At 44.8% G+C, this 27213-nt stretch overlaps 1 protein-coding gene across 4 annotated transcripts in view; it reads left to right on the top strand.

Annotated features, from left to right (window-relative positions):
- The window catches only part of ME3 (malic enzyme 3), a 279475-nt gene that overhangs the window by 173609 nt on the left and 78653 nt on the right, over window positions 1-27213 (top strand). For all 4 annotated transcript variants that reach the window (XM_060303875.1, XM_030835867.2, XM_060303874.2 and 1 more), the window contains 2 exons: window positions 3229-3362; window positions 6344-6493. In XM_060303875.1, coding sequence (XP_060159858.1) covers window positions 3232-3362; window positions 6344-6493 — 281 coding nt within the window. In that variant the 5' untranslated portion in view covers window positions 3229-3231. The remainder of the gene's footprint in view (window positions 1-3228; window positions 3363-6343; window positions 6494-27213) is intronic.

The following is a 27213-nucleotide window of genomic DNA, read 5'->3' as shown; positions in this document are numbered from 1 at the left end:
GTTTTTAGATGAAGTCGATTTATCTAATTTTTTCTTTGCTGCTGGTGGTGTTGGTGTCATATCTTAGAATCCATAGTCAAACCCAGGGTCATGAAGACTTACTCCTGTGTTTTCTTCTAAGAGTTTTATGATTTTAACTCTTACATTTAGGCTATTGATCTGTTTTGAGTTAATTAGGAGTCCAGCTTCATTCTTTTGCATGTGGAAATCCAGTTGGCCCAGCTGCATCTCTTGAAGAAACTATCCTTTCCCCACTGAATGGAATTGGCATCCTTGTCAAGAATCAACCTGCCCCACATGTATGGGTTTATTTCTGGACTCTTATTTCTGATTCTATTCTGTTGATCTATAGGTACTTATGCCAGTACCACACTGTTTTTTTTTCCTTTTTTTAAAGCACCACACTATTTTGATGGCCACAGTTTAATGTTAAGTTTTGAAATCTTTTATTTTTTTAAATGGTTTAGGTTGTTCAGAGCCCCTTGCTATTCGGTATGAATTTGAGGATTGGCTTTTCTATTTCTGCAGAAGAGGCCATTCAAATTTTGACAGGGATTGCATGAAAACTGTAGATCAAAGGACTATTAAAACTCAACAGTAAGAAAAAAACAATTAAAAAATAGGTGAAAGATCTGAACAGTACCTTACCAAGAAGATATACAGGTGAAAAATAAGCATATAAAAAAATGCTCAACATAATATGTCAATCGGGAGTTACAAATTAAAACAATAATAGCATGCCACTACAGATCTGTTACAATGACTGAAATTTTTTAAACTGGTAATACCAGTTGCTAGAGAGGATGTGGAGCAACAGAAACTCATTCGCTGCTGGTGGGAATGCAAAGTGATGCAGCCACTTTGGCAGCTTCTGAAAAAGCTCAATGGAATCTTACCATATGATCCAGCAATCGCACTTCTGTGTATTTACTCAACTGTTCTGAAAATGTATGTTCATGCGAAAACCTGCACATGAATGTTTGTAGTAACTTTATTTATGTTCACCCAAAACTGAAAGCAACCAAGGTGTCCTTTAGGTAGATGGACAAACAAGCTGTGGTACAACCAATGGGATGCCATTCAATGATTTAAAAAAATGAGTGATCAAGCCGCAAAAAGACATGGATGACCCTTATGTGCTTATTGCCAAGTGAAAGGAAGCCAGTCTGAAAAGGCTGCATAATGTATGATTCCAATTGTATGATGTTCTGGAAAAGGCAAAACTGTAGAGACATTAAAAAAAAAAAAAGAAAAAATCAGTACTTGCCAAAATTCAGGGAGTGGAGGGAGGGATGAATGGGTAAAACACATGGGATTTTAGAGCACTGAAACTGTGTAGTATTGTACTATAGTACAATACTATCATGATGGGTACATGATATTACGCCTTTGTCAAAACTCATGGAACTTTACGGTACAAACAATGGACCTTAATGTATTCGGATTTATTTTTAAATATTTATTTATTTTTAAATATTTAAATCCTGGAGGATCCCAGGAAGGAATGCAGACTGTGATAAGAGAATCTAACTGTCAGTGAAGGGGGTTCAAGGAAAAGTGCTGATCTAAGTGACTTCGGAAATGAGTGGAGTTTATTAGAGTAAAGGCAAAAACAATGACACGTAAGCACTCCACTCTAGCTCATAAAGTTGTTTCCCACTGTAGTACAGGTTCACAGTGTTGATACTACTATATGTCAACAGGCAGTTGCAAATTAAAACAATAACAACATACCACTACATATATATTACAGTACTGAGTAATTAAGCATGTAGATGGCAGGTGATGGGAGCTAAGTCTCTCACTGTTGGAATCAGAACTGACAGACCAGCAAGGTGATGAGGCTAGAAAGATCCATGTGGTAATGGGTTAGAGTTAGAGACATTAGTATGGACTGGTATTTAGCTTAGTATAGATTCATTTCCTTACTCTGTCAGCTGAGAGGGACTGAAAACAAAGAAACTCCAGTAGCAAGGAGCACAAGGAATAAGTAGAACCCAGATTGTGGTTTCTAATACCATGCTCCAAAAAGGAATCCAGCCTCTTTGAAAAAAATGGCTGATTCTAGGACTTGGGCAGGCAATGTGCAAGATGAGCCTGGAGCATCTTGTAGTGGCAGAAAATAAGAAGTACTAATGAAAGAGAGAAAGGGAGGAAAGGAAAGGGAAGAGAAGGGAAGGGAAGGGAAGGGACAAGCAAAATTATAGGACTTAAAGGGACACAGAGCCAACTGAAAGAGTTTCCAATGGCCAAAGCTAGAACGATTTGAGCAAAAAAAATACATAAGACAGTATTGGATTATAACCCAGAGTATAAAACAAATACCCATGAGTTCATTCTAATATAAATTAATGATTGAACAAACAAATGAGACAAATATCCCATGCAGAATTCCAAGTAACTTTACAGCGGAGAGACCTGACAAGCAGTACTTCAACCAAGTGATCATGGTCAACATCGACAGTGGTCAGTCATGTTGCTAGTATGTGCCTTGATCTGATGTGGTGAAAATGGCACTCCACCTCTGTGGTCGTCCTCCTCAAAACCCATTACCCCACTGCAGTCATGAGAGAAACATCAGACAAATTCCAGTAGAGGCATAGTGTACAAAATACCTGACCAGTCCTCTTCAAAATGCTCCCAGGTCATCAAAACCAAGGAACGTGAGAGCCAAGAGGAGCCTAAGGAGACATGATGACTCCATGTAATGTGGAATCCTGGATGGGATCCTGGAATAACAAAGGAAGGGCATTTGGTGAAAACTAAGGAAATCTGAATAAACCGTGGACTTTACTTAATAATAATGTATCACTGTTGATTCATTAATTCTAACGAATGTTCCATACCGATGGACGATATTAATAATAGGGGAAACTGGGTGAGGAGATATGTGGGAACTCTCTGTACTATCTTCTCAATTCTTCTGTAAATCTAAAACTGTTCTAAAAATAAAATACATTTTTTAAAAAGATAAACAAAAATAAACCAAAAGAACCCCTGATGATATAGATATTTTCCATGTTTTTCTAAGAGGAGGCTGGAGCCCAGAAGAGTCAAGATAACTGGCACAGATGGCCCAGCTGCTTAAATGGCAGAGGTGGGATTTGAGTCCAGGGTCCTTGCTGTTGAGTCACAGTGACTTTGGCCTGTCTGTGGATGGAACTCTTCTGTTCCTTGGTTTCCTGCGTATCCATTTATGTGTGTGTGTTTCTTTCTTGTTCTCCCCAGGGCATGGCCTTTACCCTTGAGGAAAGGCTGCAGCTTGGGATCCATGGCCTAATACCCCCCTGCTTCCTGAGCCAGGACGTCCAGCTCCTCCGGATTATGAGATACTACGAGCGGCAGCAGAGTGACCTGGACAAGTTAGTACCTAAAGTCTCTTCTCTCTCCCCAGAGCCCCGGGCTTAGCTGTCTGTTTCCTGTGGTCCACAGAGGGTTTTCTGGATACTCTCTAGCCAGGAAAGGCTGAGAGCCCTGAGAGATCCCAGATCCAGCCCTGCCTTTCATAGGGTGATGGTCTCCTTGAGGACCAGGGCTTGTTATGATCAAGGCACAGTCAATGTGTCCTGGGAGGACTGGGAAGGGAGCCTGAATTCCAACCAGTGGAATCTGGTTGGGCCCCCGGGAAGTGATGGAATCAGAATCAGCCCAGGAAGCACCAATAGGACGTCAGCATTCAGCAGTGGCGTTCACGGAAGACATTTTACTCAGCGGGAAGACGTGGGGCAAAAATGTAGGGGCAGGTATGTTAAGGAAGTGGTACGTGGCCCAGGTTCCTGGAATAAGGGGAATGTGGTGGAGCAGAGGGGAAATGGACAGGGGCACCTTGGGAAGGACCTGGGATGTTGTATGTTGGAGGCTTAGGGGGAGTAGTTAACAACCCTGCTGCCCCTCTGGTTCCTCCCCAGTGGGGATGTAGACATGAAAGGCCAATGGGGAATCACAGGGTCAGCTTTACCAGTCTTACTAAAGAAGGTAGTGACCTCACAGGTCACATGGCTATGAACAGGTAGTGACCTCACAGGTCACAGGATTTGAACACAGGTAATTAGCTCCAGAGTCCGTGCTTTCAACCTCTCTGCTACACCGTAGCTAAGAGGCGTTGAAGCTTAGTGGCTACAGGACTAGACTCTAGTCCTAGACTGAGTTCAAATCCTCATTTTACCACTTAACAGCAAAAGCTCTTTAGCCTCTCTGGGTCGTTCCCCATCTGTACATTGAGTATGTCAGTGGTGTCTAACTCATAGGGTTATGGTGAGGATTAAATACGTTAGTATTTGTGACGTGCTTAGAACAGTGCCTGGCCCATAGTCGGCACTATGTGAGGGCTTGTTAAATAAATGTGTCGTCTTGCCATGGGCTCCAGCAGAAATGTAGGGAGAAGATAAGTGTTCCTCTTACATATCCATAGAGCTTAATGGCCAAGACTTTGGGTCCTTGAGGGTGTGGCTGTCCCCCTAGGGGCTGAGTGCAGCAGCTTGTCAGGATCTTTCCATGTCCCCCCAGTACCATCCATCACTTCTGAGCGGTAGTGGATAAGGAAGCCTCTGCCCCCTCCCCCTCCCCTGCAGCACTAACCTCTGTGGTCATTACTCACATTAACTCCAAGGCCATACTGCAGCCCAAGCCAAACATTCTCTCCCTCTTGTTTATTCCACTCAGATTGGGTCTAGCCTCGTCACCCTGAAGAGCAAACCATAAAGTACACATGGATTCCAGCTAACAATATTAGACGTGCCCTAACTTTGAACAATCCAAACTTCTCTCGTTTGTTAAATTTGCAAAGAAGAATTAAAGTCCAAGGTGAAATCCTCTTTCCTGAAGATATTAAGCCCTAAAAATCAAGATCCAAAATCCTTCCCTTTCCAGTTCTTTCCAGCTAGATGGGCCTCACTCATATGCCTGGGAAGATGTGTCAGGCTCAGGGGGCAGAGGCCTGATGCTGGGAGTGCTAGAGGGTTTGCTACTGACACTTGCCCTGTTGACTACTCTGACCCACTCATTCCTGGAGTCCCTCATTTCAGCAGGTGCTTAGGGGGAAATGCTAAGGACACTCCCCAGCTTCTGACGGGTAAGGACAGTGGAGTGCTAGTAAATGTTTAAGAACTGGCTTTGGGGCCGTTGGGTGGGGATTTAGAGCATTTACCGGTTTCCATGGTGTAAATACTCCCACCATGGCCAAATTCAACTTACCAGCTTGACATCACTGAATGCAGAATTGAGAAGTGATGTGTACAAATGGCTACTGAGTAAGGGATTCCTTACACTAGTGCTGGGCTGAGATCCCGGCTATTCTAAGCATAAATCCTCCCTTCCGAAAAGTGCCTCCTAAAACATGTTTTTTAGTTCTGAACCAGTGTCTTTGGTGAAGAAGGAGAGGCTGACGCCCCCAGAAGTCACAAGACTTCCTCGCAGTGACACAGCTAGTGAAGAGCAGAGCCGCGATTCACACCCAGGACCCTGACACCACACCCAGGGATCATTCCCCTGTCAGAGCATCCCTGTCACCCCCACTCCATGCCAGGACCTCACGTGCCTTCATTATCTCTCCCAAACTGTTGTCCTGAAAGGTTGCGATATCAGCAGTCACTTACACCTCACTGGGAATTTCAATCCCTTGGTTTTTTTTCCTCCCAGATGTTTTTTGCATTTTTAGGAGTGTGAATGAAAGGCTTTTTTCCTGGCTTAGTGATTTCAGGCTTCAGGAACTAAGTAAGAGAGAGATTTGGGGGGGAACATGCTTCCTGAGATCACCTGGTACTCAACCACTGGTGAACACTGCTTGTGACAGTAACCAGCCCTGTGGGGTAGAAAAGGCCAGTTCATATATCACTGGTCCACCCAGTATTTTCCCTGACCCTCCCGCATCCCCAGAATACCGTTATTCTGTTGTCCTTCATTAATGTCCACATAATAATAGTATAACTAACCGTCCTACATCATGGTTGAGAGTGCAGATTCTGGAGTCAGATTGCTTAGGTTCAGATCCCTTGGGTGAATTATTTCATTTCTCTGTGCCTTGATCTCCTTGTCTCTAAAATAGGCAGAATTATAGTACCCACCTTCCAAGTCATTGGGCGGCATGTTCCCCATGTTAAATGAGTTAATGAAAAATAATTAGAATAGCACCTACAGCACGTGTAGTAATAAGCGCCATAAGGCAGGTACTATTCTCCACATTTCATAGATGATGAGACACGTGCTTAGAGGAGATGGTGACTTGCCCACGAAGGTGCCATTGAAAGTAGCTGAGTGGGAGCCCTGGGTCTTTGCATCAGGGGCCTTCCGTGCTGCCGCAGATGGTACTCACGTGATCAGCTTGGTTCTTGTCTCGCCTCCCGAGGTACATCATCCTCATGACGCTCCAAGACCGGAACGAGAAGCTCTTCTACCGAGTGCTGACGTCGGACGTGGAGAAATTCATGCCCATCGTGTACACGCCCACCGTGGGGCTGGCCTGTCAGCACTACGGCCTGACCTTCCGCAGGCCCCGGTGAGCGGTCCTGGGACAAGGGCTCAGGGAGGGGCTGTCTCATGGAGGGGAATCAGTCTTCCTGCTGGCCCTGCTTGTTGGGACTCCGGAAGCGCTTTCTGATTGGGGCAGCGGCCCAATGAGGCATTTGTTTTTAAGCAGTTGCTCAGTGAAATGACCCCATGTGCAGAGAAATGAGCTGAGAGAGTATCTAGCAAGGGGATAGTGGAACTTCTTCACCTCGGAATAATAAATGCCCGACATGTTGTTCAGAGTTGGCCTGAGAGGTATTTCAGATTGTTTTTCTCTCCTTATCTACCTCCAACTTCCTCCCTCCCTCTGTCCCTCCAAACCCTGCTTTCCTGGTCATCTCCAATGTGCCAACAGCTCTCCTGCCAATTCAGGCCCATGAATAATGGAGTGTTGGATGCCAGAGACTGAATTCTTTTGCTGATTCAGAGAACCAGTATTCCTTCATTTGGGTTTGACTCAGATTCCACTCAAATCGTCATTTTATGAGGCAGAAATTTGGCCCTGCATTTTCTTTCAGAGCCAAAGAGTTTGGGGGCAGTTTTCTAACGAGACCACCTGGTTTTTTTCACGGTGAGTTCAGCATATACATTTTTTAAAAATTAAAAAGGAAAAAATGGGAGGATTTTCAAATCTTCAGCGCAAGGTAATTGTCAACACATAGTTCTAGCACTGATGATTAAAGAGCTCCTGGGTTTATTAAATGTCATGGAACGTTGTTTCGGTCTGTGTTAAAATACTTAAATTTACAACATACTGTGCACAGATGTGTAATTTACGTTTACATAGAATTTATAAATCTGTGTTTATAAATCATGCGCTACGTGGGGAACATGTAATCACGGATCCAGAACATCTTTTGTTAATTTGGAAAGACAGTCTTCCGGTTCTGAAGGCAGCATTTGGGATGAGCACTGCAGGCTGAGCCCAGGGAGTCCCCGGTGTTACCCTTGGCAGAGGGCAGCGTGTCACACCTCGTCTGGGGGAGGGTGTCCGGCTGTTGCAGCAGACTCGTCCTCATTACTCAGAGCAGCCACACTTCTGCCATTCTGAGGCATGGGGTAGGGGTGGTGTGTGGGGAGCGAGGCAGTGCACCAAGGCCCCGTAGCAGTTCTGGTCTTTGACCTACCTCTTTCAACAGGAAAGAGACTCCTATTCTCTTATTCTCATCCCTAAAACCAACACTGGCAGAGACCTTGGAAACTGATGGTACATATCTGAAGGATGCAGGACCCTATTTACCTTCCAGTTCCTACTCAGAGATGGTCCTTGCAGGTCCTTCCTCTTGCACAATGCAGCTCAGCTCATGTCATTTCCCTCCTCTGAGGCTGTCAGCAGCCACCTGGGGCTTAAAGAAACAAGTCGAACACTTTGACAAAACTAAGCCTGGCACAGCCCAGATCGTCCTCAAAAGTCCCATGTTCTGGCTCCCCTGATCTAGTCTCCTTGCCCAAGTATGCCTGGCATTCTCTGCATGCCTTTGCACATGTAGTCTCCTCTGCCTCAGACTCCTGCATTCTCTCCTTTCCTCATTCTCTACCTGTCAAAATGCAAGTTATCCTGCACACACTCCCCTTCCAAGAGTCTCTGTGGAGCCCTCCCTGGTCCACGCCGGCCTGAACTGATCACTCTGCTTTCAGCCTCCCACAGAATCCATTACACATATTTCTATTCCATAGTTTTATTGTTGGTGCTTTATGTTTTTAATTATTTGTGTATCAGCCTCCTCTGCTGGAACACAAATTTCTGGAGGGGGCAGGAAATGCATCAGATCCATTTCTTGAGTAATCGACCCTCAGATGGGAAGGTAGCATTGTGTACTGAGTGAGAAGAAAGAGCTAGGTGTTCGCAGTCAGCCCCATGGTTTAGTCTCCTTGACCCTGGGCAAGTTTCTTAACCTCTCTCCGCCTTAATGTCCACATTTATCAAACGGCGGTAATAGCGCTACCTACCTCAAATAATCATTGTGAGGGTACAATGTGATAGTGTGGTCAGGTACCTGGCATAAATGTTAGGGTCTGTTTCCTTCAGTAACTGCTGGGAGGAAGGAAGGACTGATAAATGCAGAGTTCTACTATATGTCTGCATTTTAAAATTTTTGCAAAGAAAATTGAGTCGTTGAACATGTAATGAACAAACATGTGTAACTACGGATGCGATTTGGCTCTTCCAGACTCACTGTTTCCTGAAGAGGTCCTTTAATCCTTAAGGCATGGCTCACTGCTGCCACTGGCTTGCAGCTGAGATTGCATGGAAATACACGGCCATCCCACTCCCCTCTCCCACTCCCAGGCTGTGTGGGAGCCCTCCTCCACAGGCGCTATGGACTAGATTGTGAATTCAGCTGTTGGCTTCAGATAAGCTAGTATCAGGCTGGTGATGGTAGAGTTTGCCTCCAGGGTCCAGTCCAGAATCCAGGAAACACGCAAGACTGAATTTGAGTTAATGAGCAATTCTGGAGCAGTTACTAGGTCCTGAGCATCATGTTACACACTGTGAAGTTACCCCGAAAGAACAAAATACAGTTCTTGACCTCAAGCAAGAATAATGTAAATTGAATACAATAAAAGTTAAAAGGAGATAAGAGATTTAATAGGGACAAAGGATTACAGGAGCACAAGGGAGAGGAATATTTCTTTTCCCTGAGGGCAGCAGGAATGCTTCACCTCGAAGGCTGAATAGGAATTCCATGGGTGGAGGAGGGAGCGGCCATTCCAGGAAAGGGCTTGGTTTTATTGGCTTTGTAGACAGCCTGGCAGTCAGCTACCTTGGGTATCTCCCCACCTCCTCTGCCTGGCAAGGAGGGCAATGGGAGGGGACCTAAGCCTTTACATCCATTGGCTTGTAATGGACCTTCCCAAAGTCCTGGAAGGTTAGTTTGTAAACAGTGTCATTCATTTCACAAATGAGGAAACTGGGGTGGCCAAAGGAAAGGAACTGGTCTGAGATCACATTTGGCAAGCAATTTATAAAGTGACAATTCTGACAGTGGGAATCAGGGGAAAGCCACACCAAGAAGATGACGTTTGATCTGGGCCATGAAAGATGAGTGTAAAGAATTGAGACAAAAAGTCTTTGTCTCTCTTAGATAGCCTCATCCACCAGAGGGCAGACAGCAGAAGCAAGAATTACAATCCTGCAGCCTATGGAACAAAAACCACATTCACAGAAAGACAGACAAAATGAAAAGGCAGAGGACTTTGTACCAGATGAAGGAACAAGATAAAACTGCAGAAAAACAACTAAATGAAATGGAGATAGGCAACCTTCCAGAAAAAGAATTCAGAATAATGATAGTGAAGATGATCCAGGGCCTCGGAAAAGAATGGAGGCAAAGGTCGAGAAGATACAAGAAATGTTTAACAAAGACCTAGAAGAATTAAAGAACAAACAAAGAGATAAACAGTACAATAACTGAAATGAAAAATACACTAGAAGGAATCAATAGCAGAATAACTGAGGCAGAAGAACGGATAAGTGACCCGGAAGACAGAATGGTGGTATTCACTGCTGTGGAACAGAATAAAGCAAAAAGAATGAAAAGAAATGAAGACAGCCTAAGAGACCTCTGAGATAACCTTAAACGCAATAACATTCGCATTATAGGGGTCCCAGAAGGAGAAGAGAGAGAGGAAGGACCCGAGAAAATATTTGAAGAGATTATAGTCGAAAAATTCCCTAACATGGGAGAGGAAATGGCCACCCAAGTCCAGGAAGCACAGAGGGTCCCAGGCAGGATAAACCCAAGGAGAAACACGCCAAGACACATAGTAATCAAATTGACAAAAATTAAAGACAAAGAAAAATTATTGAAATCAACAAAGGAAAAACGACAAATAACATACAAGGGAACTCCCATAAGGTTAACAGCTGATTTCTCAGCAGAAACTTTACAAGCCAGAAGGGAGTGGCACAATATATTTAAAGTGATGAAAGGGAAGAGCCTACAACCAAGATTACTCTACCCAGCAGGATTCTCATTCAGATTCAACGAGAAATCAAAAGCTTTACAGACAAGCAAAAACTAAGAGAATTCAGCACCACCAAACCAGCTCTACAACAAATGCTAAAGGAACTTCTCTAAGTGGGAAACACAAGAGAAGAAAAGGACCTACAAAAACAAACCCAGAAAAGAAAATGATAATTGGAACATACATATTGATAACTACCTTAAACCTCAATGGATTAAATGCTCCAACCAAAAGACACAGGCTCTCTGAATGGATACAAAAACAAGACCCATATATATGCTGTCTACAAGACACCCACTTCAGACCTAGGGACACATACAGACTGAAAGTGAGGGGATGGAAAAAGATATTCCATGCAAATGGAAATCAAAAGAAAGCTGGAGTAGCAATACTCATATCAGATAAAATACACTTTAAAATTAAAAATGTTACAAGAGACAAGGAAGGACACTATGTAATGATCAAGGGATCAATCCAAGAAGAAGACATAACAATTATAAATATATATGCACCCAACATAGGAGCACCTCAATACATAAGGCAAATGCTAACAGCTATAAAAGAGGAAATTGACAGTAACACAATAATAGTGGGGGACTTTAACACCTCACTTACACCAATGGACAGATCATCCAGACAGAAAATTAATAAGGAAACATAAGATTTAAATGACACAATAGAGCAGAGAGATTTAATTGATATTTATAGGACATTCCATCCAAAAACAGCAGACTACACTTTCTTGTCAAGTGCACACAGAACATTCTCCAGGACTGATCACATCTTGAGTCACAAATCAAGCCTTGGTAAATGTAAGAAAATTGAAATCGTATCAAGCATCTTTTCCGACCACAATGCTATGAGATTAGAAACCAATTACAGAGAAAAAAACGTAAAAAACACAAACACATGGAGGCTTAACAATACGTTACTAAATAACCAAGAGGTCACTGAAGAAATCAAAGAGGAAATCAAAAACTACCTTGAGATAAATTACAATGAAAACACGATGATCCAAAACCTATGGGATGCAGCAAAAGCAGTTCTAAGAGGGAAGTTTATAGCAATACAAGCCTACCTCAAGAAACAAGAAAAAATCTCAAATAAACAATCAAACCTTACACCTAAAGGAACGAGAGAAAGAAGAACAAACAAACCCAAAGTTAGCAGAAGGAAAGAAATCATAAAGATCAGAGCAGAAATAAATGAAATAGAAACAAAGAAAACAATAGCAAAGATCAATAAAACTAAAATCTGGTTCTTTGAGAAGATAAACAAAATTGATAAATCTTTAGCCAGACTCATCAAGAATAAGAGGAAGAGGACTCAATCAATAGAATTAGAAATGAAAAAAAGAGAAGTTACAACGGACACCACAGAAATACAAAGCATCATAAGAGACTACTATAAATAACTCTATGCCAATAAAATGGACAACCTGGAAGAAATGGACAAATTAGAAAGGTATAACCATCCAGGACTGAACCAGGAAGAAATAGAAAATATGACTAGACCAGTCACAAGCACTGAAATTGAAACTGTGATTAAAAATCTTCCAACAAACAAAAGTCCAGGACCAGATGGCTTCACAGGTAAATTCTATCAAACATTTAGAGAAGAGCTAACACCCATCCTTCTCAAACTCTTCCAAAAAATTGCAGAGGAAGGAACACTCCCAAACTCATTCTATGAGGCCACCATCACCCTGATAGCAAAACCAGACAAAGATACTACAAAAAAAGAAAATTACAGATGAGTATCACTGATGGATATAGATGCAAAAATCCTCAACAAAATACTAGCAAACAGAATCCAACAGCACATTAAAAGGATTATACACCATGATCAAGTGGGATTTATCCCAGGGAGGCAAGCATTCTTCAATATATGCAAATCAATCAATGTGATACACCATATTAACAAATTGAAGAAGAAAAACCATAAGATCATCTCAATAGATGCAGGAAAAGCTTTTGACAAAATTCAACACCCATTTATGATAAAAACTCTCCAGAAAGTGGGCATAGAGGGAACCTACTTCAACATAATAAAGGCCATATACAACAAACCCACAGCAAACATCATTCTCAATGGTGAAAAACTGAAAGCATTTCTAAGATCAGGAACAAGACAAGGATGTCCACTCTCACCACTGTTATTCAACATAGTTTTGGAAGTCCTAGCCATGGCAATCAGAGAAGAAAAAGAAATAAAAGGAATACAAAGTGGAAAAGAAGAAGTAAAACTGTCACTGTTTGCAGATGACATGATGACTGTACATAGAGAATCCTAAGATGCCACCAGAGAACAACTAGAGCTAATCACTGAATCTGGTAAAGTTGCAGGATACAAAATTAATGCACTGAAATCTCTTGCATTCCTATACACTAACAATGAAAGATCAGAAAGAGAAATTAAGGAAACAGTCCCATTCACCATTGCAACAACAAGAATAAAATACCTAGGAATAAACCTAAGGAGGTAAAAGACCTGTACTCAGAAAACTGTAAGACACTGATGAAATAAATCAAAGATGACACAGATGGAGAGACACACTATGTTCTTGGATTGGAAGAATCAATATTGTGAAAATGACTATACTACCCAAAGCAATCTGTAGATTCAATGCAATCCCTATCAAATTGCCAGTGGCATTTTTTACAGAACTAGAACAAAAAGTCTTAAAATTTGTATGGAGACACAGAAGACCCCGAATAGCCAAAGGAGTCTTGAGGGAAAAAATGGAGCTGGAGGAATCAGACTCCCTGACTTCAGACTATACTACAAAGCTACAGTAATCAAGACAATATGGTACTGGCACAAAAACAGAAATATAGATCAATGGAATAGGATGGAAAGCCCAGAGATAAACCCACGCACCTATGGTCAACTAATCTATGACAAAGGAGGCAAGGATATACAATGGAGAAAAGACAGTCTCTTCAAAAGTGGTGCTAGGAAAACTGGACAGCTACATGTAAAAGAATGAAATTAGAACACTCCCTAACACCATACAGAAAGATAAACTCAAAATGGATTAGAGACCTAAATGTAAGACCAGACACTATAAAACTCTTAGAGGGAAACATAAGAAGAACACTCTTTGACATAATCACAGCAAGATCTTTTCTGATCCACCTCCTAGAGTAATGGAAATAAAAACAAACATCAACAAGTGGGACCTAATGAAACTTAAAAGCTTTTGCACAGCAAAGGAAACTACAAACAAGACAAAAAGAGAACCCTCAGAATGGGAGAAAATATTTGCAAACGAGTCAACGGACAAAGGATTAATCTCCAAAATATATAAACAGCTCATACAGCTCAATATTAAAAAAACAACCCGATCAAAAAATGGGCTGAAGACCTAAATAGACAGACATTTCTCCAAAAAAGACATAAAGATGGCCAAGAAGCATGTGAAAAGCTGCTCAACATCACTAATTATTAGAGAAATGCAAATCAAAACCACAACGAGGTATCACCTCACACCAGTTAGAATGGGCATCATCAGAAAATCTACAAACAACAAATGCTGGAGAGGGTGTGGAGAAAAGGGAACCCTCTTGCACTGTTGGTGGGAATGTAAATTGATACAACCACTATGGAGAACAGTATGGAGATTCCTTAAAAAACTAAAAATAGAATTACCATATGACCCAGCAATCCCACTACTGGGTATATACCCAGAGAAAACCATAATTCAAAAAGACACATGCACCCCAATGTTCACTGCAGCACTATTTACAATAGCCAGGTCATGGAAGCAACCTAAATGCCCATCGGCAGATGAATGGATAAAGAAGATGTGGTACATATATACAATGGAATATTACTCAGCCATAAAAAGGAACGAAATTGGGTCATTTGTAGAGACGTGGATGGAGCTAGAGACTGTCATGAAGAGTGAAGTAATTCAGAAAAAGCAAAATAAATATCGTATATTAATGCATGTGGAACCCAGAAATATGGTACAGATGAACTGGTTTTCAGGGCAGAAAGAGAGGCACAGGTGTAGAGAACAAACATATGGACACCAAGGGGGGACAGTGGCGGGGGCAGGGGGATGAATTGGGAGATTGGGATTGACATATATACACTAATATGCATAAAATAGATAACTAATAAGAACCTGCTGTATAAAGAAGTAAATAAAATTCAAAAAAAACCATCTTTGTCTACAGTGACCCAAGCACACCCACCTCCCCCTTGCTAGAATGCAAGGCCTCTGGGACCTCATGGAGGGTGGAACAGCAGACTAGAGGGGCTGGGTAGGAGAACTGAACAGTGGTTCTGACCAATACTTAGTCTCCTCCCCACCGCCCAAGGCGGTTGGATTAATGGGGAGCTGTTTCACACTCCCATCCTAGACTCACTGGTGGTTCTCCAGTGGGTCAGCAATGGAGAGGGTCTTGACAGCATATTGGAGGTCCATGTGGGTGGAAACAGGGCACTGCCAACCACCTGATCCCAGAGAGCCAGGTCGACCCTGAGTGGATGTAGAGAGGGTGCTGCAGAAGCTGGACACGTAGCATGGAAAACAGATGTGTGATTGTCCCGGCAGGAGACCTGCAGTTGTACTAGCATCAGGAGAAAAGCATCATCATAATAACTGCTCGCTAAAGGCCAGGTGCTATCCTAAAATCTTTATACAGATTACCCATTTAATTACCACAGACCCCCTAAGAGATAGGTACTATTATCATCGTATTTGTAGATGGGAAAACTGAGGCACAAAGAAAACTTGCCCAGAGTCACACAGCTCATAACCAGCAAAGCCAGGACCTAAACCCACGCAGTCTGAACCAGAGTGTGGACAGATAACCTCCACACCATGCTGCTTGCTAGAGTTTGGGGCTGTGCACATTTGGTGGGTACTCGGGATGGGGCGCCCTTGCAGCTCCTGGAATTTGCCCGGGGGTCTGAGGTGAGGGTTGCTATATACTTTTTCCAGAGCCTCTCCTGGGAGGGAACGAACCCCACGATCAGGACCACTGGGTGGGGCTGAGGCAGGCACCAGCAGACTGAACCGTCCTCTTGGATTCGTCCCTCACGCTCCTGGTACAGACTTCACTTCTTCAGATGATTACCCAGTTAAGTTATCTGACACGTGACATTCTGAGCTGTTGCTCCAGGTGTGCACTTGGCTGCTTTCCTGGTGTTGACGGCATACCTGCCTTGCTGCTTAGGGAAGGGAGAGTTTGGGCTCCACCACAGCCCTGAGCTTCATCTCAGGCCTGGCTGGGAATGGCTTTGTGCATTAAGATCCGAAGGGAGGGCAGCCCCAGGGCCAAGAGGGAGAGAGCCAGGTCCTTCTCAGTTTCTGAAATGATAAACATTCCTGCCAGGTTCTTGGGAACAATGGAGTCCTCTGTGAAAGGGCCTGGCCCCCAACCTAAGCTAATTAGATCTAGCGGAGGCTAAAATTGACCCTTCGACACCCCTGGGGCTCTGCATCGCCTCACAACCCTGAGGGAGATGCCAGAGTATGTCAAGGACACCTGAATACCCCTGGGCAGATGAGACACAGCAGAAGGTTCTGGGCTCTGTGGAGCCCTCCTCTGCCCCTTCCTGCGTCTCCCCTGACACACCCCCTGCGTGTGCCTCCATGGGCCATGGGTCCTGGCTAGCCTAGCTTGAAGGAATGCACCCAAGGTCATTAGTGTATGACTCAGAAGAGGTGGAAGCCAGGCGACAGGCCAGGCGAGAGGAATACAGTTCAACCACGGAGCAGGTGTGGAGAGGAAGCCAGTATGGTGTGGTTTGCTGTCCAGTGTGAGCGAGTGTTCTCCTTGCAGGAGGCCACCTCCCGTGGACCAGACCGGTCCTCACCCTGCGCGTCCTCTCGAGCTCCAAGCGCTCTGCACACACATACCTGTACGCCTAACCCTTCCCAGCCCCCATGTGGGGTCCCAGCTGTGTGGGTGATGAGGGCTGGGTTGCAGGTAGTGGAAGGAGCACGGCCTTTGAAGCCAGGCAGACGTGACCTTGAATCCCAGTTCAAAAAGATGATTTCTTTTTGAACTGCCACACGTAAAGGGCGCTTGTCCGTGCTCGGCAGCTGTGATCCACCCGACCCGTCTCCGCTAGGATCTGTCGTCTGACACGGTCACCCCACCCAAGAGTCTCCACTGCAGGCCTCGAAATGCCAGCCACTCTGTTGTTTGCTTCAGACCTGCGTGATCTGTCCTTGTGCTTAACTGGCACATCCACCAGCAAGTACTTGTGCAGAATTACGGGGCCATGATGAGTTAGAAAGGTGAGGGTAGGAAGTGGGACTTGGTTTCCCCAGTCGAGGCTCTGTGGCAGATACCTGAGGACAAATTCGCATTTGGACAAAGCCAGCAGCCCCTGGCCCTGCGCCAGGCTCTTGTCTCTCTTATCTGCGGGTAGATGGGCTTCTGTACACAGGCCAGTAACAGGTCCACAGGATATTAACAGCTACTGTTTACTGAATGTTACCAGGCTCCTCGAGAGCCCAGGTTAGGTTCTTTGTGTACTTGATCTCTGAGCCCTACCGCACCCCTGCAAGGTGCTTGTTACTTTGCCCAGATGAAAACTAAGTTGTCTAAGACATCGCAGCGGACCCAGAGCCAGTTCCCTGTATTTTTCCTGTGTTTATCGTCCAGCTTCTTGTGGCCCTGGTAAACATGACGCCTCACAGACAGACACTTGCATTCTTGAGGGACACACGTGAGGGACACACACACACACCCGGAGGGCAGGATACCATGGTGGTCAGAGCACCGGAGCTGGAGTCTGGAAAGAGGGGGTCAGCTCCCCCGGTAACAACCGTGTGGCCTTGAAGCCTGGCTGCTCCCGGCCCTTGAGCCTGGATCACAGGCACTGTGCACCTCGTGGGGATGTTGCGCAGGTCCGATGAGCTAAACGTGTGTGAATGTGCTTTATCAGTTGTAAAGGTCCTCAAAAGCTTGAAGGGGGTTTACTTTTTCATCTCTTCCTCTCCCTCCCCAACCCCCATAAAAGGATGTGATTAAAGCTCACACTCACCCCCTTGGGGTTTTCTGCCTGCCACTGTCAATGTCTGGCGAGCCCTTGCCTCATTTTTTACACTGGGACCTTTTTATCTTCAACCACCTCTACTATCTCCACACACACACACACCTCTCTCTGCCTCTTAAATGCCTACTGAAGCCATTTTCTAGCCACATACAAGACTGATGTTGCCAACACCTTGACCAAAGCCACTCTGGAAAACAAAGACAACTTTATCTCAGCAAAAGTCAGAAGAACGCTGACACCCAGGACACCGTCTTTGATCTCATTGCAATCTGGACTCCAGCCCATCTGTCAGTTCATCAGGAACACACACACACACACACACACACTCTCTCTCTCTCTCTCTCTCTCTCTCTCTCTCCCAGCATAACTGGGAGGCAGGCAGAAAGCAAGGATTAGCCCCAGCAGACCAGCTGTCTCCTCCCCGTCCTCAGGGCACCCAAGTGCTGATTCCTTTGCCAGAGTCCGCTGCACGTCCAGTTATGCCCAGGTTCCTCTGCCAGGCTCTTCCAGCTGGAGCAGAGCAAGCACAGGGCTGCAGCTGGGTCTGCTTCACTGCCTGTCTTCACTTCCACATCTGGCCCTTTTAGGTCCCCAGCCTTGGTGTTCTGAGCAGAGCACGGGGTTAGGAGTCAGGACCCCTGGGTTCTAGCCCTTGCTACCCTCTTTCTGGCCATGACTCCTTAAGCAAGTCACGTAGCTCCTTAGGCTAAAGCAAAGGTGGTGGCGTTGGGTTGGTTGTATGGCTTCTGTGATCTCTTCCAGCTCTAACCATGTAGGATCTAGTAACTCAAACTCTATAACCTAGTTACAAGTGGGATCTTCAAGTGAGCCATGGTCGCATTATGGAGCTGAGCTGAAGTTTCTCCAGCTGTAAAATTAAGAGGTCAAGTTAGAGCAGTAGTTCTTAGTGGCAGCTGTGACTAAAAGCATCTGCAGCGGTTTAAATCAGAATCCCAGAGGTGGGGCCCCGGCAGCTTTAGTTTTCAGGAGCTCCCCAGAGATGCTCTTGGGCAACTGCTGAGCAGGGTGATCTCCGAAGTTCCTTCCAGCTTGGATCTTCTCTGACTTGTCAGGAGTCGGTAACCTGCAGCCCATATCTTCCAGGCCACCCCAGGCTGGCAGTGTACTGACGGTTAGGGTCATGATAATGTAACAGAAACTTTATCTCCAGCTCAGCCCTCAGCAACCAAACTGTTGAACCTCACTGCCAAGTTCCCGCATGTCTCATTTACGCGGGTAGTGGGGGGGGGGGTAGTCTCCTATGTGTTTCCCCCGCCCCCGCAATTTCCTCCTGAAGCCTCTATCACTGCACAGAAGTCACCCGTCTCCCAAGCTGCAATTCATCCTATGTCGGTAGTTCATTAGACAGGAAAAAGCATCAGACCAAAGGTGACTGATCATTTGGAGGAGGGCGTGATTCAGGGTACCCTGGCTCAAAAGAGGAAATGGGCCAATTGGAGTCTTTTCCAGGAATTTGAACTGACAAACGGGAAAAGGTATATGGAGAGAATTTTCCAGTTAGGAAGGGAAATTAGGGCAAAAAGGTTGCTATGGTTTAGATTTTAGAGTTGGGTCGTGGTAGGCCAAAGGCAAATGCCAGCTGTGATGGAGCAGAAAAGAAAAGAATAGGGAGTAAAGGATCAGATCTGTGGAGAGAGAATAGGGCAGATGGGAAAGAAAGAGGGAAAAGTAGGCAGAGCGAGGGACGGTCCCCAGAACTGCCTCAGTTCATGATCATTTTCCACTCCAGTTCCTGTTCACAAATTTACAACGAACTCTGTTTCTCCAGAGGGAACTTAAGTGAGCCTCTGCTGTAGGTCACTGGAAGAGCCAGGCTGAAAAAGAGCTGTGAGATTAGATGGTTCTGATTAGTGCCCCAATCCCCTTGTTAGCTGGGTGGATGGAGCTAACAGATTAAAGTAGGGTGTCTCAAACTTTAGGGTGCACTAACATAACCTGGAAGGCTTGTGAAAACAGACTCAGAGAGTTGACTGAGCCACCAAGTTCCAGGCGCTACTGGTGCCTGCTGGTGCAGGGACCACACTTTGAAAACCACTGAATTAAAGGCTGGTGAAAAGTCATTCACGCACTGTGGCTGTAAATTTGCCTCTAAGGTTCCTGGCATTTAAGGCAGATAAATGCAAAAGGAGATGAAAACACATGGCTTTCAGTTTCTGACAAGAAAAAGCTTGCAGGCTTATCTGCAGAAGTGTCATTTTGCTGAGAGTTCTGACTCACATGTGGGCATCTTCCCAGACAGACCAGCTGGGCAGGCCAGGGTCTGTCATGGATTGATTGGTGCCAGTGATTGGGAATTGATGCTGGAATGGATCTGAGGAGGGTGGCATGGGAGTCCTTCCAGAGCGTGAGGTTGTTCAGCTGTCATTTGACATGAATGTCATGTGGTGTAAGTTAAATTGTATCTGGATCCCACATCGCAGAAACACTTTGAGACAGAGAGATGGAGGAGAGAAGGACCTGTTTTTTTTTTTTCTAATTTTTATTTTTTTTTTTAGTAAACACTTTATTTTTTTAGGAGCAGTTTTAGGTTCACAGCAAAATTGAAGGGAAGGTACAGAGACTTCTCATAGACCCCCTGCTCCCACACATGCACAGCCTCCCCATAAACAACATCCCTCACCAGAGTGCTACGTCTGTCGCAACTGATGAACCTACAGTGACACATCATTATCACCCAGAGTCCATAGTTTACGTGAGGCTTCATTCTTGGTGCTGTACATTCTATGGGTTTGGACAAATGTATAATATGGTATCATACAGAGTATATTCACTGCTCTAAAAACCCTGTGTTCTGCCTATTCATCTCTCCCTCCCCTACTCCACTCCTGGAAACCACTGAGGGTCGTTTATTTTTGTGTCTGAATTACATGGGTTTCAATCACTGAGGGAAGTGGCGTCTTTTTTAGAGGAAGTTTAAAGATTTACAGACGAAAAAGTGAGTTTGTACTTCATTGCATGTGACCTGCCTTTAGCATTCAGGAGCCGCTTGCTGTGTGGGGAGGAAAGAGAACCCTCACCCGCAACCGGCACCCATGAGTCTGGGCATAGGGGGCTCAGAGTGAAGGTAGAAAAGGTTGAGCGGCCTCACACAGATGCAAAGATTTTATTTTTCTGTTCAAGCTGGAAGCAGATGAGCTTTATTAACTAGAACAGGATGTTCTGAGTTTGACTTCCTTTAGCCGAAGGCAGATTTCCCTGGCAGTTTAAACAAACTGATTTTTGTTTCTTTTTTATCTGACTCTGTACTTTTCCTCCTTTGTCTCTGGCAATCCCAACCATGGTGATCAAAAGAGTAGGTGTGGGAGAATTTCCTTACTGAGAAGGAAATCCGTACATACAGTCAGGAGTTGAGTAGACCTTTCCGTAAATATCCTTGATCTCTCATTAACCTGTAAAATGCACGAAAGCTTGTGTTTGCTCACAGAAACAGACTCAGGGACTGGGACTTGGGAAGGAGAGGTTTTGTGTGAATGGGACGAGAAGGAACAGATCAGGAAGAGTGTGTCTGGGATGCAGAGGAAACTGAGGCACCAAGATTTAAATAACCTGAAGACAGTTACGTATCTAGTACACAGTCAAGCTGCGATCCGAACCCAGGCTCCAGAGCACACACCCTTGGCTACTGCCCATCATCATGTCCTTCTGAGCCTCTTCTCCCTGGTGATGGAGCTTCTCCAGGACAGAGGACTCACCACCCCCGTGTGTACAGCATGTGTGAGAAGATCACCCCGTCAAGTGGGTGGGGAAGGTAAGGCCAGTGTGAGGCCAAGTGAGGACTTTGGAGTCGCTCATCAGGGATCACAGTACACTTCTGAGAGGGGGCTAAACTGAAAGCATTTTCCAAGGAGGATAGTTCTCGGAGGGCTCAAGAGGAGCGTCCACAGAGCACTGCTGTGTTAGCTGAAGGACAATGAGACAAGAGCCTGACAGAGTCTGAGATGCCGAAATGAAGGGTGAAAATGCAGGACATTGAGAAAGAGAAGCCTGCGGGATGTGAAGACTAGTTGGATGTGAAGGTGAAAGAGAGAAGAAGCAACGTCAGATGTGAACTGCATTGCAGTGCAGTGACAGGCATGGAAAGTTGAGCTTGGGCTCCAGAACTGGAACAGTGAGCTGGATCAGAACAACAGCTGCCACTGCCTTCTGTTGAGGGGTCAGGACCACGATAGTCATGTGACCTTTATTCTTTGAGTCTCACAACAGCCCTGAGAAATCAGAATATGTTACCGTCCCCATGTCACAGAAGAGAGGTTCAGAGGTGATGGGACACTTGCCTGGAGCCAAAGGGCTAGTAAGTGGCAGGATTCAAACCCGAGTCTATTCTGTTCCAGGGCCTCTCCCTCCTTCCACATTGGAACTCCCTCTAGTCCTGCATTGCTCAGCATTTCTGAGTCATGTGTCCCACACATATGTCCTCCTCAAAATGACAGCTACGGGACTTCCCTGGTGGTGCAGTGGTTAAGAATCCACCTGCCAATACAGGGGACACGGGTTCGCGCCCTGGCCCAGGAAGATCCCACAAGCAGCGGAGCAACTAAGCCCGTGCGCCACAACTACTGAGCCCGTGAGCCACAACTACTGAGCCCGCGAGCCACAACTACTGAGCCCGCGAGCCACAACTACTGAAGCCTGCGGGCCTAGAGCCCACGCTCCACAAAGAGAGAAGCCACCGCAGTGAGAAGCCCGCACACCACAATGAAGAGTAGCCCCCGCTCGCCGCAACTAGAGAAAGCCGGCGCTCAGCAACAAAGACCCAATGCAGCCAAAAATAAATAAGTAAATTTATAAAAGAAAAAAATGACAGCTAAGCAAACACGTTCCTTAGACCTAATGAAATTAGCCACAGGGATCTGCAGGAGCCCGCGTGCATCAGTCTCGGCTGGAGTCCCCTGCGGGGAGACAGGGGCCGTGGGGCTGTGTCAGGGTGCCCGGTTAGAGAGCCACGGGAAGAGAGCCAGGGTTTGCACCTTGGCAGGATCTTGATACCCGCACAGGCAGAGCCCTTCAGGCACATAGCAAGGACACACCAAGCACTTCATCCATCCTGCTCCCATGATACGTCCTTGAGTTGGTATCAGGTTATTCGATGGGTCCACATTTAAGCACACCCCCTGCACAGCCAACACAGATGCTACCTGTGTGCCCCCGGCAGCTCCCTCCCCACAGCTCCCAGACAACTCCCCGCTCCACGTTCCAAGACAGGCTGAGACGTTTGCCTCCTAAGAGGACTTTGAGAAGAGTCATATCTTTCCAGGAAGTCTTAGGTGAGGCCTTGTCTGTAAAGAGATGGAATAGATTCCCTCTTAAGAGACCCTTGAACTCAGCATTTCTGTCGGTTGGCCTCTCTTTGCATCCTACAGTGACAGGATCATGGAGCTCAAACCAAGGCCAAGAGGGGACAAGATACCCTCCCCACCGGGGGTACAAATCAGTGGAAACAGTAGGACTAGAACTCAGGTCTCCTGACTCTTTATTCCCTTACTGCTGTGCAGAGAGATAGGTAGGTGTTCCCCCGCCATTTGAATCAAGCTTAATTCGTAATTATTATTTACATTTATATAACACTTTGAAGTTTGAAGGTGAATTCAAATACAATCCTGCCAACTGCTCTGTGAAACACAGGGCAGCCCCTTTCACGTGACGAAATGGGGGATCCAGAGGTTGACTCCCTCAGGCTCTCTACAAATAGTGAGAGAGAGAACTGCACCTAGAGTTGGCAGCTTTCTGTTTGTCATTCAGGACTCTTTCCACTACTGGACTGACTATAAGCTTCCGACTGGCAGGAACCATATTTGTTTAGCTCACCGTTGGATACCCAGCACCCAGCACAGAGCCTGGATACACTCCTTGTTAGATGGAAGGAAGGATGGATGGAAGGATCAATGGATAGAAGAATAGGATCGATGGATAGAAGAAACTTAGAGTCTTATTTTCCTGATGACTTCTAATAGATCTTGGAAGAGTGAGCTTCTATTATTAATGGCTCCTTAAAAACAAAGAGCTATGACTCTGTAATTTTGTTTAAAATTCATTATGTCCTAATTTTTTTTAATGTTAATGTAAATTACATTTGGTTCCTTTAAGAATCTTCAGCAGGAAGACTTTCCCAGGACTTGGGACATAGTAGGCATTCGATAACTGCTTCTGGAATTTAACTGAATTTAAAAGCGAGGCTGGAGAGGTAAAAGTAATTGCAGAGTCTCTATGTTACTGGTATGATTAAAGAACAGACTATCTATTACTTGCAAAATAACTTTATCTCCAAATCCAGGCCTATCAATTGGGAAGAAACCAACAGCGAGAATGGAATGAGATCATGACCTGCATTTCCAGAATCTTTGGTTCCAAAGGATTAATAACGATGTCCAATCCTCACCACAAATAGGTGCAATAGATCGCCCTTGCCTGCCGGTGCAGGATGGACCCTGCGTGAGCCAGCGGTGCTGCTTGTGTGCAGCCAAGTGGAGGGACGTGGATGCGAGGTTGTCATGGTAACTTTTTCACTGATTGGAAGAATAGATGAAGCTGGAGTGAACCTCCTTGGCTCATATGGGGGTGGGAGTGGAGTAACCAGTAGTAAGGAGCAGAGAAACTTCTCTCTCTCTCTCTCTCTAGACAAAGACGGTGCAGGAAATTTGAATTCAAGTCATAGTAAAGCAAAATCAGGTAAAGTGCTGGCTAGAATTAGGGTAGATAGGTAATGAAATGATTTTGATGATCAAACCAGAAACGGGGGTGTTTGAGAGTAAACCTCTACCCAGGCCAGTGGTTTGAAACTTTCATAAGAGTCCACTTTAAAAAAATTACAGACTCTAGCTCCCTTTCCCAAGATTCTGTTTCATTGTGTCAGGAGTGGGGCACAAGAATCTCTATTTTAAAACTACCCAAACTTGGGGCTTCCCTGGTGGCGCAGTGGTTGAGAGTCCGCCTGCCGATGCAGGGAACACGGGTTCGTGCCCCGGTCTGGGAAGATCCCACATGCCGCGGAGCGGCTGGGCCCGTGAGCCATGGCCGCTGAGCCTGCGCATCCGGAGCCTGTGCTCCGCAACGGGAGAGGCCACAACAGTGACAGGCCCGCGTACCGCAAAAAAAAAAAAAACAAAAAAAAACTACCCAAACTCATTATCCTACAGGAAATTTATGGACTATATTGGTAGCACATGGACCATAATTTCATAAACTCTCCTCTGGGTAAGCAGAGCATCAGAAATCAAACTCAAGCCTGAGCTGACAGCTGTTCTCATCTGATGGGAAAACTTAGGGGAAAATAAAAGCTGTTTTCTACTTAGTCCTAGTTTTAAAACAAAGCAAAAACCAGAGTTTAATTATTCCATGACTGATAACAGTTGAGTTTGTGAAATAAGCTACTTTAGTTTATACATTATACTTTCTTTTAAACTTACATTCCACCAAATGCTTCCCTCATTGACAGAAACCAGCAGATGTTCGCTTTGCCTGATGGCCTTTCGCCATCTTACCCAATGACAAATTCCCACGTACCCTTTAAAATCATCCCAGATGTCTTCATCTCTTGCCACCTCCTTAGTCTCTGTACCCACACTCTTGCTTGCAGAGTATTTTGATCCTTCTTCTATGTCTGTCCACAGTGGCCTCTGCTGATACTCTACTAGTGAACTTACTACATTGTTATCCAGTAATTATTTACAGATCTGCTCCATCACTCTCTCCTCTATCTGACGGAGCTTATCAGACAGTGTGTCTCATTCATCTTTGTAACTTTGCCCTTTCCCTTTCTTTAACTCCTAGTATGGCAGTTCCCATATACTAGAATGAATGAATGAATGAATATATGTTTCATAAAGGCAGAGATCTTTGTCTGTTTTGTTAACTGACGTGAATATTCCAAATGCCTAGAACAGGTCTTGTCACAAAGAGGGGTCTAATAAGTAATTGTTGAAATAATTCATGAATGAGTGCTTAGCTTTCACAGCCAATAGAAAAGAAAGACTGCACCTGCTGTGTTTCTCAGCATAATAGTAAAAATTTTTCATAGTGGCACAGTCTCATGAACAGGTCATGATTGAGCTCCCCATTTGATATTTCTGGCATCTAATAGTTTGGGGTTTAGCTGTATAGACCCAAGGTATTCTAATAGAGAAACAGAAGTAATATTGCAAGCATATAGCTCATACCTACATAATCGGATCAAGTCAACTTTTTTCAGCCTTCCTCATCACATTCTGCTACTAATGGTAAGCCTCGGATACCAGTGATTCTCTAGGAGAGTTTACATGGAGTAATAGTAAAAATAGCTTCTATTTATTGAGCACTTACTAAATGTGCCAGGCATTGTACTAACTGCTTTCCATATATTATCTCTTTTCATCGTTTTCAGGCAACTTGATTAGAAATGTTTTATTGTCCCTATTTAACAGATGAAGAAACTGAGGCTCAGATGTAATTTGCCAAGGTCACTCAGCTACTAACCAGAAGACATGAGATTAGAGCCTAAGTCTGTCTGAGCTTCTGCTCTTGAGCTTCACAGTAACTCTAGTGTTTTGAATTCAGTGGGTCCCGTTGGAGCACACGTCGTTTCCCAGTCATTTCAGAGCAAATACTTTCTTGGCCTTCACCTTCCCGATCTTGAGTTTTCTGAGACTTCTTCCTTTCACGAGATTTATAGTTTGGAGATGAAACTCAGTCAAAATGACAAATTACATCAAATGCCCCACACCCACCTCACCCCAGCTTAATTATACCTGATGAGTAGCCCTTTCATACATTTGGTTCCAGGCACTTAGCTGTCTCTTGCATTTGCTCCCAGTGATCAGGGTCCCTGAGGTTTGCACATATGTTTTCCCAGTGAACTTTTGTCCTCTCTGAAAACTGCATTCTGTTCTCTTTTATTAAATTCCAGCTTTCATGACTAATATACGGTGATAGCTCCAGAAATGTTTATACGATAAATTAAAGTGGGCAGAATCTTCCGCTTACAAATTGCTTCAAGACAGGGCTCAGATATCTACCCGTAGAATTGTCTCATAAATGCTAGCATAAAATTGATCCGAGCCTTTACAACTTCAGCTTGCCCTTGGCCTAGGGGCTATTGTTTCAGTGGGTCTCGCCAGGGTCCTGCGCTCCTAGCCTGTTTCTATGACTCAGCTGGAAAAAGTATGGGGGACTACTTCTCAGACCTGCTTCAGAAAAACAGGATGTTTCTCTCTCCCGATCTTGCACATACCTGTAAACAAACGACTCGTTGGCAGGGCCTCTGAGTCAGAGGTATAGCATTTTCAGTCTCTCAGGTTTGACGATTATTTGCTTGGATAAATCAGAAGTTCATGTTAGAACAGAGCCACGTTCCAAAAACGTATTGCCCAGAGACCCAGATTAACTAGAGACCTTCTAGACGGCAGGAAGGTGTGTGTTTGTTTTATAAAGTGGAGGCATGTGTGGGTCTGTGCCATGTTCACAGCCATAAAAGAAAGTGAAGAGTGTTAAGTGTGGCTTCTCAGGGAAAACGGGGCCTGAAGCCTCTGTGATTATTATTGTTGGAGGAGTAAATATTTCAGTAGAAAAAGAAACTCCTTTGTACCATCTCTGCCTGAGTTTTCTCAGCATGTTTTAATATTTTCAAGTAGCAGCTGAAACCGCACTAACCTTCCTTGTTCTAATTGGAAGCATCTGTGAGTTGCAAAATTAGAATTTTCAGATTCTTAAGTGATTTGCTATTTG

The sequence above is a fragment of the Globicephala melas genome, chromosome 8 (genome assembly GCF_963455315.2).
Source record: "Globicephala melas chromosome 8, mGloMel1.2, whole genome shotgun sequence".
NCBI classification, from domain to species: domain Eukaryota; kingdom Metazoa; phylum Chordata; class Mammalia; order Artiodactyla; family Delphinidae; genus Globicephala; species Globicephala melas.
This window is presented reverse-complemented; position numbering and strand designations above follow the sequence as displayed.